General features: G+C 48.6%; 5 protein-coding genes across 5 annotated transcripts; 2 read left to right on the plus strand and 3 right to left on the minus strand.

Moving 5' to 3' along the window:
• Window positions 1-6: 6 nt before the first annotated feature.
• On the minus strand, window positions 7-2,700 carry FSUBG_4760 (killer toxin subunits alpha beta; the record flags this gene model as incomplete). The annotated part of the gene is made up of 2 exons (XM_036682783.1): window positions 7-530; window positions 582-2,700. 2 exons carry the CDS (start codon window positions 2,698-2,700, stop codon window positions 7-9), a joined length of 2,643 nt encoding a protein of 880 aa, XP_036539682.1.
• Window positions 2,701-4,826: 2,126 nt separating this feature from the next.
• Window positions 4,827-5,904, plus strand: FSUBG_4761 (short-chain dehydrogenase TIC 32; the record flags this gene model as incomplete). Its single annotated transcript, XM_036682784.1, has 2 exons — window positions 4,827-5,519; window positions 5,569-5,904. The coding sequence occupies 2 exons, from the start codon at window positions 4,827-4,829 to the stop codon at window positions 5,902-5,904; spliced, it is 1,029 nt and encodes a 342-aa protein (XP_036539683.1).
• Window positions 5,905-8,031: 2,127 nt separating this feature from the next.
• On the minus strand, window positions 8,032-8,422 carry FSUBG_4762 (seed maturation pm25; the record flags this gene model as incomplete). The annotated part of the gene is made up of 2 exons (XM_036682785.1): window positions 8,032-8,115; window positions 8,165-8,422. The coding sequence occupies 2 exons, from the start codon at window positions 8,420-8,422 to the stop codon at window positions 8,032-8,034; spliced, it is 342 nt and encodes a 113-aa protein (XP_036539684.1).
• Window positions 8,423-9,343: 921 nt separating this feature from the next.
• Window positions 9,344-9,754, plus strand: FSUBG_4763 (uncharacterized protein; the record flags this gene model as incomplete). The annotated part of the gene is made up of 1 exon (XM_036682786.1): window positions 9,344-9,754. One exon carries the CDS (start codon window positions 9,344-9,346, stop codon window positions 9,752-9,754), a length of 411 nt encoding a protein of 136 aa, XP_036539685.1.
• A 356-nt stretch (window positions 9,755-10,110) lies between these two features.
• FSUBG_4764 (ankyrin protein) lies at window positions 10,111-14,215 on the minus strand (the record flags this gene model as incomplete). The annotated part of the gene is made up of 4 exons (XM_036682787.1): window positions 10,111-11,486; window positions 11,544-12,316; window positions 12,373-13,165; window positions 13,222-14,215. 4 exons carry the CDS (start codon window positions 14,213-14,215, stop codon window positions 10,111-10,113), a joined length of 3,936 nt encoding a protein of 1,311 aa, XP_036539686.1.
• Between the last annotated feature and the right edge of the window lie 631 nt (window positions 14,216-14,846).

Consider the following 14,846-nt stretch of genomic DNA (forward strand, 5'->3'; position numbering starts at 1 on the left):
AACTATCTAAGGCTTAGGAGAGAACCAAGTCTCCAGATCAATAGCCCAATCAACAACACCACCAAAATTCAAGCTCTTAGCCCAATCCGTACGCTTCTGCTTCGTCGTAGGTCCCATATACGCAACCCAATCAGTCATACCCTTACCCTTGGTTCCAAACGTCATGATATCCGAGTCCGAGTCCTTATCATACCACGTCTTCGCGGTAACGCCCTTCTTGCCCTGCTTAGCATCGTACGCGATGAGGCGAATCTCCGCGTCGGAGAGATATCCGGCCTCGCCGGTGCAGACACCAGGCTCGGCTTCGGAGACGCTGAAGCTGCCGGTGAATTGGCATGTTGGGCCGGTGCACTTGGGGTCCTTCATGCGGAAGCTGCGGCCGTAACTAGAGATGCCGATGACGATCTTGGCGGGGTCGACGCCGGCTTTGGTGATCATGGCGAGGGAGTCGAGAGTCTCGGTCTTGTTGACGTGGGAGCGGAGACAGTTGCCGTTGGGGCAGCCAGAGCTGATGAACTTGTTGCCATAATCTATAAGACGTTAGTATGGATTATTACTGAGAGTCAGGGGTGGATACATACCCCATTGGCCGTGGAGATCGTAGGTCATGTAGACCATGTAATCAACAAGAGGCGCAATCTTGGTGACAGGGAAAGGCTTCAGATACCAATACGCGGCAGGAAGAGCAACAGAAATAGTCTTGCCGCTCTTTCCAATCTTGTTCCTCATAACCTGGAGGAACGCAACGTAGTTGGCAGTATCGGTAGAAGAACCGTCAGAGCCAGCAGAACCAGGATACTCCCAGTCGAAGTCAACACCATCAAGCTTATGGTTGTTCAGAACAGTCATAATGTTGTAAGCAAACTTGTCACGGTTCGCAGGCTTGATGGCATCGCGGTACAGCTGGTATGTTGACGCATCAGTTGAGCCAGCCCAGCCACCGAACGAGATGATCTTCTTGAAGCTGCCCTTGACCTCCTTGAACTTGAGGAACTGCGCACGAACATCGGGTTGGAGAAGGACGGAGAAATCAGACTTGAGACCGGCAAAGGCAAAGTGAATGTGGGTGTAAGGAGTGGTGACCGCGGTGAGCTTGGTGACGTCCATGTTCAAGCAGGGTCGGCCGAGGTTGTAGCCCTGGAAGTAACCCACGTTGAGGAACTTGGCAGGCTTCTTGGTGTTGCCTACGATCTTGGTACCGCAGTTTCCGATACAGCCGGGAGTGTTGGGCTGGCTGGTACCAGGTGCACCACCCTTGGCAGTAGTGTTAGTACAGAACTCAGAGGTGATGCCGCAGAAACCATAGCCAGAGCAGCAGGCGTTGAGAGGGCAGGGGTTCATGTTGGCGAGATCCCATCCGGTCTTGGCACTAGAGGGCTTGCTAGATCCAGGCTTTTGAGGACCGCAGACAGCACCGGCGATGGCCAAAGGCATAGGGTTCTTTCCCTTGCTGAGACAGATAGGCTGGCCGAGCTGAAGACGGTTGCAGCCTGCAAAGCCCCAGGTGTTCTTATTGACATCCTCAATGAACTTCTGAGTAATACCAAAGTTCTGACCGAGAGAGTAGCAGCCGTCGCCAGACTTGATCTTGTAAATGAAACATGTACCATCCTTGCTAGGCTGGGGCGTCTTGTCAGGGAGAGTACCAGCAGAACAGCAAACCCACTGCTTAGGAGCAAGGGTAGAGCAGAAGTTCTTGGCGGGGTTGTACTTGTTGAAGTTGGCGGTAGTGACCTTGCACTTCTTGGCGAGCGAGGCGCAAGAATCGCCGGAGACAACTTGGATAGCTGTGCAGTCAGCTCGGGGGGCGAGAAGGGACTCAACGCCAACGAAGCGAGAGCGGAGCTCAACATCGCGGGCCTTGACGGTGGTGGTAGTCAGAACGCCGAGGCTGATAGACTCCTTGGAAGGTTGAGCGATGCTGACACACTGACCGTGGGACCAAGTCCTCACAGCGTTCTGCACAGCTTCGAGACCGTTCACGTTATCAGCTGCGTAAAGACCGATAGTCTGGGTAGTCTTCTCATTAGCATTGCAGACCTGGAAAGCCTGAACGCCCTTCTGAAGACGAGTAGCAGATTGGCGAAGAGTTTTAGAAGCACTGTCCTTTTGGACCTCACTGCCGACGTAAACACCAGCAATAGAAGAACCAGACTTGGCGAAGATAATGGTAGTACCGCACGTAGCCCCGTTATCAAGATACTCGGCCAAGAGACCAGCGGCAGCAGCGACATTATTACCAGATCGAAGAACAGCCCCTCCAAAAGCCGAGGTAGTCTTCACGGTAGCCTTCTCAGCACCGCAGTTACTAGCCAGCGAAACAGAGCTCTCCGCTGCTCTAGCCTGGACCTTTGTACCCTCATCCCTCTTAGTCTGTGTAGAGCTCGTCTCGGTAACGCAGGTATACAGCGTCGCGCTCTCGCTATAATCGTTCTCAACATTGAGCGCAAACAGCATAGGCATAGAACACCCCGCGAGTTCCTCCAGGCTGTGAAGCTGCGTCCAGTTGGCAGGGTCGTTGCCCGCGATGCTGCACGGCTGAGGACATCCTTCGGTGAGAGGACTGGAGATGGGGTCTTCGGTCTTGATCTCGCCGACGGGGGGAACGGGGTTCACGTCGCCGGGGTTAACATCGTCTTGGGCGGAAACAAAGAAGGAAAGGAGTGTGAGAAGGAAAAAAGTAAAGAGTGAATTAGCCATCGTGGGCAGTAGTTAGTACTTCTTGACTCAAACGGTCAAGAGTGTTCAGAAAAAAGAGTGACTGATGGGGGTTGAAGGGGGAAAAGGGAGAGAGAGAGAGAGGCTAAGCGTCATGTTTTTAACAATGGAGGCGCCATTATTGAAAAAAGAGGCGTAGTTCATCGTTAGTGGCCTGGACTGGCATGTGGACGGCGTAGAATTTGGGATGAGGCACGTTGACTCGGTTGTGGATGGGTGAGGGTCGAGCTACGCTACCCCTGGCTAGTGCAGGAACACGGTGCTCTTTTTTTGCTGTAAGGCTGCTGACCCTTGCGTTAGACCCCGGACGATATGATCCTCAGAGCTATCACTGTTTCCGATTGACAGAATGACATTTCACACTGCTATAGATTGGCGACTGACTATTCTTCCATCAACTCATAGCCTCCATTGTCACTCTTCTCAGAAACAACTCTGTCAATCTCGTCGTCTCGCTTCCTCACAATTTGTCACATCTCTAAACCAACCAACAGCACTTCATCTCTCCCCCTGCTTAAGTCCGGTGATTTCCTCTTTCGCCCAAGTAGCTGGGTCTAGATCTCAGAACAGGCTGTTATCGCTTAGCCCCCCTACAAAAACACCCGTTAGTCTCTCCACCTAATCTGCCACTGTGTTCTTAACAATTATTCTGTCAGGAATAAGCGCTAAGGCAAGAAGGCCCTTTTGTCGCGCGATTTGGTACAGGGATTGGGTGAGAATACCCCTGGTCTAGATTGAATACAGAAGTTGCCGGTCCCCGACGGAGAGCAATTGAACCCGAACGCATATGCAGGTTTACGCGCTGGGCTGATGGGTAATTTTAAAATTTGAGGCTTTTGTGATATCGTGGAGAAGAGAGCGCTTGGTTATGAGAGTTAGCCACTGACGTTGTAATATCCGCACGAAGACGGGGAGAAGCTCGTGACGGTTTGACACCTGTCGCTGGAGCAAGGACCCTGAGAGCGATGACCCGTTTTTGAAGACAGTGAGTGACTCAGTTCATTATCGCGTTTAGATAGCTAACCCCGTTACGGAAGTTGAATCATCTCGGGGACTTGGCGCTCTTCAACTTTCAACCCGGCCCGAGGCTCCGTCGGTGTTTTCGCTTCAGCCTTAGGATTTTTTTTCATTTCTATCAAGGTTGTAACGTTGTGTCGGCCGACAGACAATAACCCCCAAATCACCCCCAATGCCACTCAGAATACGGAGTACACAGCCATGACATCTGGTCTCAGCAATGACTGCCAACCACGTGTACAGATCTACAGGCTTGGAAATACAGCGGGTTTATGCTATAAAGATTTGCAGAATCAGTGTAGATCACCATTTGCAGCTGAAGTTTTAGACTTTTTAGCACATGCTCGGGCGGTTGATCAGTGGAGTACTGCTGCCTGGTGAGGTTGGTAGATTGTGGTTAGGTTGGTCCGAAAATGTTTATGTTTAATTTCCTGCCAATTTCCGCTACTCGTGAACTCAATTTCTCACGATGCTACGTGATGGTGTTCAGCTGAAAATATGCTTTCGGTTAGACGTTACCCTGGACCGTGAACTTTAAACGCGAAAAATCACCGACGACGACGGAATCGAGAGATGCATGGGCGCGGGAGTACCTAAATGGCTGGTTGTGATATTAGTTGGATAATTTGAACGTTATAGGGTCGATATCTGGAAAAATATTTCTTCTCTACCGTCATCTTAACATTTCCGCCGTTTGTGGATCACATTAAATTGGGGTGACCTTATCCGAAAAGACAGTCAGACCGTTGACAACCCTTGCGCTGTTACTCCAAATAGAGCTTTGACAATAACATAATTCTTTAGTTAGTATTATGTCAGTTTGATGATATCGATTTGCGCAAGATGTAACATAAAAATGCGATGAAGAAGAAATAATGATGTCATTCATAACCCCTAACTACCCTGTCGATAACGCTTCGTCAACGTCACAATGATACATGAATGGCTTCAACCACGACTTACAGGGCGATATATAGGACAAGACCGCATTTCCATACCATACATCCAAACTTCATAATTATAAATTTCACAACTTCTCAAGTCGAATCCTTCCTCTTTCAACCAAGTTCACATCCACCAGTACCACAAAAATGCAATCCATCCTTCAGAAAACAACAGGCATTGGTCCTCAAGTCGTCAAACCCGAACATCTCGAAGGCCGCGTCGCAATAGTAACAGGCGGCGCCCTCGGAATCGGCTATGAAGTATCTCGCGCCCTCGCCCACGCCGGCTGCAAGGTCATAATGATCAACCGTAAAGAAGAACAGGGCCAAGAAGCCATTTCCACCATCCAAAATGAAAATTCTGACGCTCAAGTTGACTGGAAAGAATGCGACATGGGAAACCTCGCTCAGATACGCGAAGTCTTTGGTGGTCTTCGCGAATCTCTTGATAGACTTGACTTTTTGGTTCTTTCTGCGGGCATCAACACGAATCAATTCGGGTTGGACGCTGATGGGATTGAACGACACTTCGGTGTAAACTTTCTGGGACATTTTTACGTGTGCAATCAGCTTTGGCCGCTGTTGAGAAAGACGGGAAAGATGGAGAACACGCCGCCGCCGAGAGTTGTGTTTGAGGCGAGTGAGATGCATCGCCTCGCACAGCTGTCAAACATCCAATTCAGGAGTAAAGATGAGATCAACGATCCAAACCTTGATTCCACAGCTCGATACAACAGGACCAAACTTGCGATGATCTTGTTTGCAAAGTATGGATTAGCTGGAAAGGTTATTCAGGGAAACAAGGATAGGATATATGCCCTTTCTGTGCATCCCGGAGCAGTAAGTTCACTCAGTCCCCAATTGGAGCACGATACTGACAAAAAGACAGGTCAATACCTCGATGCAGCAGCAGTGGAAAGACGCCTACCCCGGCCTGACAGGAAAACTTCTGTCCTGGGCTATGCTGGCCATCGGACGGGACGTCGAGCAAGGATCTTACAGTGCACTCTGGGCGCTGACTTCACCCAAGATCGAAGAAGAGGATCTAAATGGGTATTACTTTTCTGACCCTGATCAGGAGGGCAAGGAAACGAGTCAGGCTTCAAACCCTGAGCTGGCAAACAGCTTGTGGAACCTGAGTGAGACTCTTATTGAGGGGGTGTTGGGCAGTGATGCTTTACTTGACTGGAATGTGTCTACGGTCACTGGTAAGGATCTTAAGTAAACATGGTAACTTTCAGGGTGGTCTAAATAACAAACGATACGTGTTTATTGGTTAAAGTGTCCTATGATTTAGAAATGGCAATGAACGACCAGAATGAAAATTGTAGGACGAGTGGATTGGAATTACAAGATAAGAAGTTCAGCTAGTAAGAATGTATTGACTATAATGTATCATCATGTTAAGCTTTGCTCTTCCCAATCATGGTGCTTCATAGATTCTAGGAGGGCTCCTCGGACGCTCTGGGGGAAAAATCACAGGTTCAGCAGGTAGCTCACTCTTCGGTCTCTCAGAGTGAGGCTGGCACTGCTCATAATTTCCAGGAAGCTCTGCTGCTACCGCATCATTTTTCCTTCTCGTCCGTCTTCTCCAAACCATCCATCCAATAACCCCAAGAATCAGTAGACCTCCAATTGTGGCGCCGACTGCTATACCGGCAACTTCACCGCGGGACAATCCTGAATTTGAACTATGCTCAAGTGCAGAACTTGTATCTCTGCTCGCGGACGAATCCGTCGTGGTCGCCTCGGCTTTCGGCGCGCTGACGTTTACGTATTGAGACTTCGCTAGTGTCCCGCCATATTTGCTGTCCATTAATGAAAACCAATAAATGCAATCCTCGTTATTTTCCGTCGCGTTGGAGATATCATACTGAGCTTTCCAGCTGGTAGAAGGAGATGTACCATTGTCTAGGCGGATCAATCAGCAAAATAATAAACAGGAGGGACGGAGTCCTACTACCTTCCATACGAGCGGTTGTGTTCGTTTTAGCGTCAATGAATTGCCAAATATAGAGGTCGACCTTTTTAATGTTGGTGTTCCATAGAATCGGGATCATTTCTCCGTCCTCATATTGGTTGTTCTTTGTCATGTCTTGGTCAACTGCTTCATCTGAGTCCTGCTCCGGGGGACGTAGAAACTTGGTGAAGCATGATGACCAGCTGGCGAATAAAGAGAATATTAGACCGAGTTTCACGAGGAAAGACATCGTACGAGGGAATGATTAGCAAGACTTCCGATATTGAATCCTACTCTATGGGCTTGGCTTAAGTTATGATCATACGCTCGGATTTTGCAAGGTATATACATTTGAGAGGGGAATTGGTCATTTCTGAATAAGGAGTGGATGCTATCGATATATGTATTCGATCATCCGGGTATCCGAGCCAACCCCGCCACAGATAACCAAATTAATCAGGACTGCATACCCAGCCCTTATGCAGTAGCAGTCCATATGAAGCCTAGTTGCGGGCCAAGCTGCAGATGATCATGCTTGGGTTGTGCACTCGTGATCCAGGGTTGGTTCCGCTAACGAGGGTCGACCAACATATCTTCAAACCTCTCCCATGAGTAGGAACGGCGACGAAGAGAACCCAGACTGGCGACAGGCTTATAAATAAGTTGAATTTCGAGTTTAAATTACCATTTGAATTATCTGTCAGAACGATGATCTGATCTCGGCTGCCTGTCTGAACTGTCAAAGCGCTTCCTGATTTGCCTAGTTGCATGTAGAAGTGGGACAGAACACGACCAACAGCATAACAACCAACAGAGCGTTGCATGAGAAGAATCAGTAGGCCAAGCTTCGAAGTTAGTTGCACGGAAAAATTGCCTGATCTGGGAGGTGGGTAGGTCAAAGCTGAAAAAGAAAAGGAAAAGCAAGTCTCGGTGAGCTCTGCTCGATAACATTGCTCCGGATGGAACCATAGGTTATCTATACTTGAAAGAACCTGCAAACCTTTGAGCTCCATATCAGAAATAGATATGGGCCAGACTCAGCCGTGAGTAAGTGGCCCTGTCACGTAATAAGGCAGACTCATATCAAAGCAATGAAGTGACATTTGAGCCGAGGGTCTTTTGGCCAACATTTGAGGTTGAATCGAGTTTTCGCAGGCCATGCATCTAAGACACAAATACCTAACAACACACAAGTAATTGGCATCCGGTTATAATAATTTGAATGTTAATGATGATAACTTTATTTCTGGCCCTGCCATCGTCTCCAGCCTCTTCCTGCGACTCTACATGCCAAATCATGTTTTCCCCGCGAATTCCTTCTTAGGACCCTTATGAAACAATCAAGACCACTGGCTCATCCTTGCCACCAACCTGGAAGAGAAAAATGTGGCTCTAAGCTTGGGTATTCGTGTCCGCAACAGACTGCACATCAGCAGCAGTCGAACCCTTTCCAGGAGGGCCGCCCTTTGCACGAGCCTATAGCAGTCAGTAAACCGTCATGACCCAAACCATCGCGGTATCTTACCTCAGCACGCTGCACCTCAGCAGCATCCTCCTTGGTCACCTCGGTAGGCGCCTTTCGGACAACTTCACCCGCCTTCTCGAGGAAGTTCTGCTGCTTGTCATGCAGACTCTGAGCGGTTGCCGCGGCGCCGCCTTTGATGGGGCCGCTGCCAGTGAGGGCTGACTCTTCGGAGGCGATGGCCGATGCTTCAGTTTGAGTGATGGGACGGCCATCGACGGCCTGGGCCTTGATGTCGTCTTTGGTGGGAAGGTCTGCCATTTTGAAGATGATTGCTTTTGAAGGGTTGGAGTTTGATGAGGCTGTGGTGGATTGCGGTGAGTCTTTGGTGTTTTGGTGGAGATGAGAATGGGAGTTTGAAGTTGTAAGGTTTGGTTTAAGAAGAAGGTTGACTGTCGAGATGATATCATAAGGTGAAGGGCATCGTCACTGCTCCATAAATTAGACGAGGAAGGAGCTCTCGTTTATAAGGGTCCATTTCTCGTCACGATGACCTCATAATTGAACACTCCAGGACTCACAACTGAAGAAGCGAGGGAAGGGCCTGCAAATTTTGTAAATACGTGCTGTATCGTGTAGTCGAGCGCTGCGCTTGTGGGGGGTCATGGGAATGCGTTGCGATGGAAAGATGAATACAATTCACAAGGCATTTTTCATCCTGAGATACTTAGCGACAACGAGGCAAAAGACAACGCGATAGGACTATTCTAAAACATCTCGAAGCATGCCTTGCGTTGAGTGGCTGTTAAATATCATGATCCCTTTATCGCGTCGCGATCGACTGTTAGTGTTGTGCATATCTCCGTCCCAGATTGAACAACTGCGGACATAGCCCTCTTATGTCCGCTCTCAGCCCTTAGAGCCCTTTCTTTTTCCGACGATAAATGTATTATTTGTACTCACGCCATGGGAGCTGACTTCTTTGTCAGCAACGCTGACGAGAGAATCATCCCGGCCCGGCGACTTTTCCTCTTCGCTTAGAGCGCTGATAGGTCAGCGGCAAGATATTATCCCGTTTCGAGCAAGAACATGCCATTTGTTTAAGATCAAGCGCGCGTTGGGATCGTATTACAGGACTATAAGTAGCTCTTTTGAGCCATTCTATATGCAGAGCGACACCAAATTCACCAATTCAATTGCACTTCTAGATATTCTCCAATCTCCACCAAACCTCCCAGCAGAATGTCTCAATTCATACCCACGGAATACACTCCCCTCCTCCTCAAAGGCTTCTCCGCCTGGATCATTTATAATGGCGCGTCACATGTCGTCCGCGGGATAACAGAATATCTCACCCAAACTGAGCGCGCAAAACTCCCTCCATCAACCGTCTCCCTCATGGACTCACAGATCCGTTTTCTTGGTGGAGCATACGTTGCCTACGGTGCTGCGCTATGCTGGACGTCTTACGATATCAACGAAAGACAGTTGGCGTTGAATATTCTCTTGGCTGGTCTGGCATTCGGCGGTATCGGGAGAGCTATCTCAGCTGGGGTCTTTGGCTGGGGATTTCCGTGGCTGCAACGAGCTACGATCACTGAGATTGTCGTACCACCCTTGGTGTACTGGTTTGGATCGCGCAAATACGTGTAGAGAAGGCAAGGTTGAACTAAGTGTTATACGCCAGGCTTTGTGGCCCAACTTTGACACGTTGGCAGCTCAGAATAAGAGCAGTTTGCGTGTTGTATAGAGGGTTGAAAAGATGCAAGCATTGTCATGAGCCAACTTGCGCTACGCCGATGACTCCAATGGCTTTTGAAAGCTCTCGTGGAAGAGGAAGTATAATTGGCCTCTCCGCATGCCGACAAGAAAAGGATGACGGTGCAATGTGTACATCGACCAACGCCAGTATAAGAACTGCTTATTATTAAGAGACCATTTACCCTGATTACATCAAGCCAATGCAAATAATAAATAGTATATAAATCTCAAAAACAAACTTAACCAATCTACTGTCTTTTATCTCGCATCAAGCGAACTAGTCGCTGTGCCTCAGTGATTCCACCATGTTTTCGAAGTAAGTCAGCAATAGAAATGTCTTTGTCTCGACGCTTCATTGCGTAGTCCAAAGGCAATTGTCCTGCACGGGAACGACGGTTGACAGAAACACCCTTTTCAAGTAGGCCCAGAACCATAGTTTTTGTGCCTACCGTTGCGGCTACGTGAATGGATGCTTCGCCATTGTAGTCTTCGGTTTCAATGTCAATACCAGCTTCCAGCAACAACAGAACGACAGCATCGCCAGCCTCGTAGATAGCATGCGTCAAAAGTGATATTGGTGTCATTAATTTTATAAATTTGGTATTGAGGTTTGCTCCACGAGTAAGCAAGAGTCTTACAACTTTCTCCCATCCCCGCGAACACGACTCTGATAACACACGATCGATTTGATTCGAAGCTGGCCTGAGTTCAGCGTCTTCTAGTATCAAAGAGACAATGTCTGGACGCCTGTAACGGAATGCGGAAATAAGAACAGTGTCGACATGTTGATCTCGAATGGCAGGATTCATGCTGTGGCGGAGAAGTCGCTTGATATTGCCCTCTTCACAACGCCAAACAGCATTGGTAAGAGCAGTTTCCCCTTCGGCGTTCTCAATCCCAAGGTGGGCGTTGGCTGCAAGTAGCAGCTTAATAACGTCAGCTTGGTCATAAACGCATGCTTTCATGAGAGCGGTGTCACCCTTGTGATCTTGGTGATCCACGTTAGACTGATTTTCGAGGAGGAGCTCAACGATTTGAGTGTGGCCCCGTTTGCTGGCTTCCATCAACGCAGTCTGGCCAGTTATATCCGAAATGTCCACCTTAGCAACTTTCCCAAGAAGTGTCTTCACCAGAGCCAAGTCTCCAACGGAAGCAGCTTCAATCAGAGCTGTGCGACTATTCTTTCCACAGATGTCGACCGCACCACGCTCCAGGAGCTTCATGTAAGTCGACTCCTTGCCATACCGCACCGCTAAAACAAGAGGGATATCGCCATGTAAATTTGATGCGTGAATGTCTACTCCACAGTCGAGAAGGTTTTGGACGATCTTGACATCTCCTACGATGGCGGCCAAGTGTAGAGCAGTGTCCCCATCACATCCGGGCATGTGTGGATCCGCACCTGACGTCAATAAAGCCTCAATAATATGACGACGATCAATGTGAATGCCGTCATATATGTCAAAATTTGGTGTGTCTGGATCCCTGTAGCGCGGTATGGGCTCAAATTCGCAAGCCAAACACTCCAGTGCCCAAACGAGTGCAGTCCGGCCAAAGCTGTCCATTGAATTGATGTCAAGATTCTTCATCAGTGACTCTGCCAGATTAACGAGCCCGAAAAGCGCTGCTAGATGTAAAGTACTCATATCTTGAGATATTTGTATTTGTTTTGTTTCGCTACAAGTTCCAAGATCGAGAATCATCAAGACAGCCTGGTCGACCATTCCCCGTGCTTGGAGGAAGTCAATCGAGGTCTTGTAGGTTTTGTCTAATGGTGAAAGCCGTCGCACGTGGCCGCTCCAGTTGAATGCACCATATTTGTATAATGGATTGCTGTCAAGCTCGTCCACCAATGCATCAAAGTACTCTGTGTCTTTGAAATAAATATGTTGCATGTCAATCCCTTCTTGACGATGTGCGGGGAAGCCAATGGACAAACAAGTGACGCACTGCCTAGCAAGATAGGCGTCAGAGCTTGAAGGTAATTGACAGTCAAGTGAATGCCGGACGAGGAAGTATTCATCAATCAGATGCAGGTCATGCTGGAAAAAGATTTCGGTCGTATAGTGAGCGAGCCTTATTTCTCTTGTTCCCTGAGGAATCTCTACCAACCCACAGCATACAGAGAGCAGTAACTGTTCGTCAATTATGCCATCCTCATGAAAGGTAGTGTCTCCTTCTCGTAAGGCAAGGCCATGCTGGATTGCACTGGCTGGTAGCTTCCAACCAGTACAGCATATCCAGGCCAGGACCCGAAATGCTAAGTCACTAGAATTTTGATGTTGCTCTCTGAGCCTTCTTATAGTATCATCATATGCTTGGTCCACAATGTTAAACTTTGGGTCATTGCCATTGTTATTCGCTCGGTCTTCGAATCGTTTTAGAGCATCTGCAACGTCTCTTTCCGAGGTCTCGTTCTCTAGTGAATAGATGTATAGTCTTGCTAGAAGAAACCTAAGTTGTTGTTAGTAAAGTGGGGATAGAAACCGAGCATGACCAAATAGACATACATTCCCTTGACAATTTGTGACATTGTCCTTTTTACCAGGTCTCTCAGTTTTGGTATCTTACCAATGCAGCTCGACTCTGGCCACCGAAAATTGTTAACGTAGGTGTGAATATCCTGTTGCTGAGCAGTAATGGCAATAGAGGGGTAATTGTTAAACTGATTTGAAATGAGGGGGATTGGCCGGGAGGTGACGAGTAGATTAATGGCCAATCTTCTTTGGAGACGGAGAAGCTCGGCTGGTAGTGAGTAGAGGTCCCCATTCTCCGTTGCCCACTCATCTAATGCATCAACAACCATAAAGATTCTTGAAAACGGGTCTGACAAGGATTCCAGCTCTGATTCTATCCTCTCTGGAGGGGCTCCCATCCGTCGGGGCCTATATTGGCTGTAAAGCTGCATGATACCGTCGGGGAGAGGAGACAGCCGCTCACAAAGCTGTCTCAGGACACTCGCCCGCAATTTGTTGAAGCTTTGCCGATCGACACGATTATATCGGCAGTAAATATGGACGGTGACAGTGCTTGAGTCTGTTTCAAAGCGAGAATGAAGGTTTTCGATGATGGCAGAGGCGAGTACCGTTTTCCCAGCCCCGGCAATGCCCGGGCAGAAAAGGACTTGGCCTTTCTGTTGGGTCCAAGCCTGATATTCTGGCGAGTCAAGAAACCACTGACAGGTTCCTGGGGCCTGTTTACTGCGCTCATCGAGCTGATAATTACCGAAGTCCTCATCGGATATCCAGTTCAGCACTTCCTGTTCTGCAATAGATCGTTTCAGATCCTGCACGCCGGAAATAACTGAATTGAGTATTGTTATTTAGACGTAGTTCCCAAAAGCAGAGAAAACCACTGACCTTCATCTATTTTTGAGACGATAGTTTCCTCCCTTATAACGGCTTCTGGACGAACTATTCCGAGAATCTGCTTCGCATATACAGCGGCAGTCATGGCTGCATAGCCTTGCCATTGGTCATTTTTGTGAGCATCAGAATAGTCGCAAATTCCACGAATAATAAGACATCGAAAACCATCCATCAGCCCAGCGGCTTCCATCTCGAAACATAAGATATCTTCTCTGGAAGCCAGTTCATCTCGTTTAGCTGCGTCTTTCATCAGAGTGTTGCCCGAAGCAATGGTACCATAGTGGACTTCGACATCTTCCAGAGGTTCCTGTCGTGGCGTTCGAGGTATGAGATCATTTGGGGTCGTCACACAGAGCTCGTGGCACGGATGACCCTTGTGCTTGACCGAAGCGGCGAAAAGAGAATCTGGATCCTCCGGACGTCCATACTTGGCCCTTAGTCTCTTGTTGTTTGAGATGATGGTGCTGGTCTTGTCATGAATCTGGAGGCCCTTTCGCTCGTATTGAGTTTTGAGCCCTGCTACTGCAGCAAGAAGTAACGGGGGCGGTTTATTGTGGGATGCTGTATGTTGAAATCCGTCTTCTGTGGCTTTTCCGAGGTCGTACTGGAATACACCACCTTGCCCGGGCGTGGGTGAGCTTACCACGACATCTCCCAAGCGAATGTCATGGTCTTTAGTAGGGGCCCCGCCGCCAATCCCGACCATAAGACCGAATCGAATGTTGCGAAAGCTACGTATCATATCCTTGGCCACAGTCGCGGCAGATGCAGTCCCGTATTGGCCATTTGGCAGTACAGCGACAACCACCATATGGCCGTTGATCTTGCCGAAACTGTACACATTGAAGTCGTTTGTTTCTCTGTGCTCAGGTGATTCATGCGGCTCATATTCCTCGTCGAATTGCTCCTGGGCTGCCGTGAACTCTGTCGATAGAGCACATACCCACCCAACCGTATAGGAATATGGATCGCTCGGGTCAGACATCTAGAAGAACCCGACGGGTGTATTCTTTCTATGCCAATAAGTATCGATAGATAGCGATGAGAGGGTAAGAAATGGATTGGATCTTATGACGCTGGGGGGGCTGGGATAGTTACATATGCGCTGTGACCTGCGCGGGGCACAGCCTTGTTGGGCTGTAATCGAACTGATTGGGCTGCTCTGGAGAAATCTCGTCCCGAAATTACAAAGCCACAAGACATCCTAACAGAGATTCAATTGGTGGTGTCTCACCAATAGCCACCGGGCCCGCCTGGAGCGCAGCCCTTGGCATAACAGCTATATACATTGACGATTTACGCTAGATAGGCAGGCAGACAAGCCCGCACTCGTTGCTGTGACGCTGACCAAGGTTTGTCATCGCAATCGGCCAATTGGATACAATGTGGTTTTCTACAAGGATGATATGACGAGGCAGACTGTCAGTGATCTTGCGAAATCAAATCTGTGACAGCACTGGGGTCGCAATAAGGACGTGCGGCGGTCAGACGTGGCAAACCAACCCAATGGCTGCTAGGCTGTGTCTGGTCAGTCCTCGTTATTGGATGTTTTGGTCAGAAAGTCTCGAGGACAGTGGACTGATAATAATTAGTTAGTATAAAAAGAGTATTTTTAG

This window comes from Fusarium subglutinans (genome assembly GCF_013396075.1).
Source record: "Fusarium subglutinans strain NRRL 66333 chromosome Unknown NRRL66333_c0000043, whole genome shotgun sequence".
Lineage (NCBI taxonomy): Eukaryota > Fungi > Ascomycota > Sordariomycetes > Hypocreales > Nectriaceae > Fusarium > Fusarium subglutinans.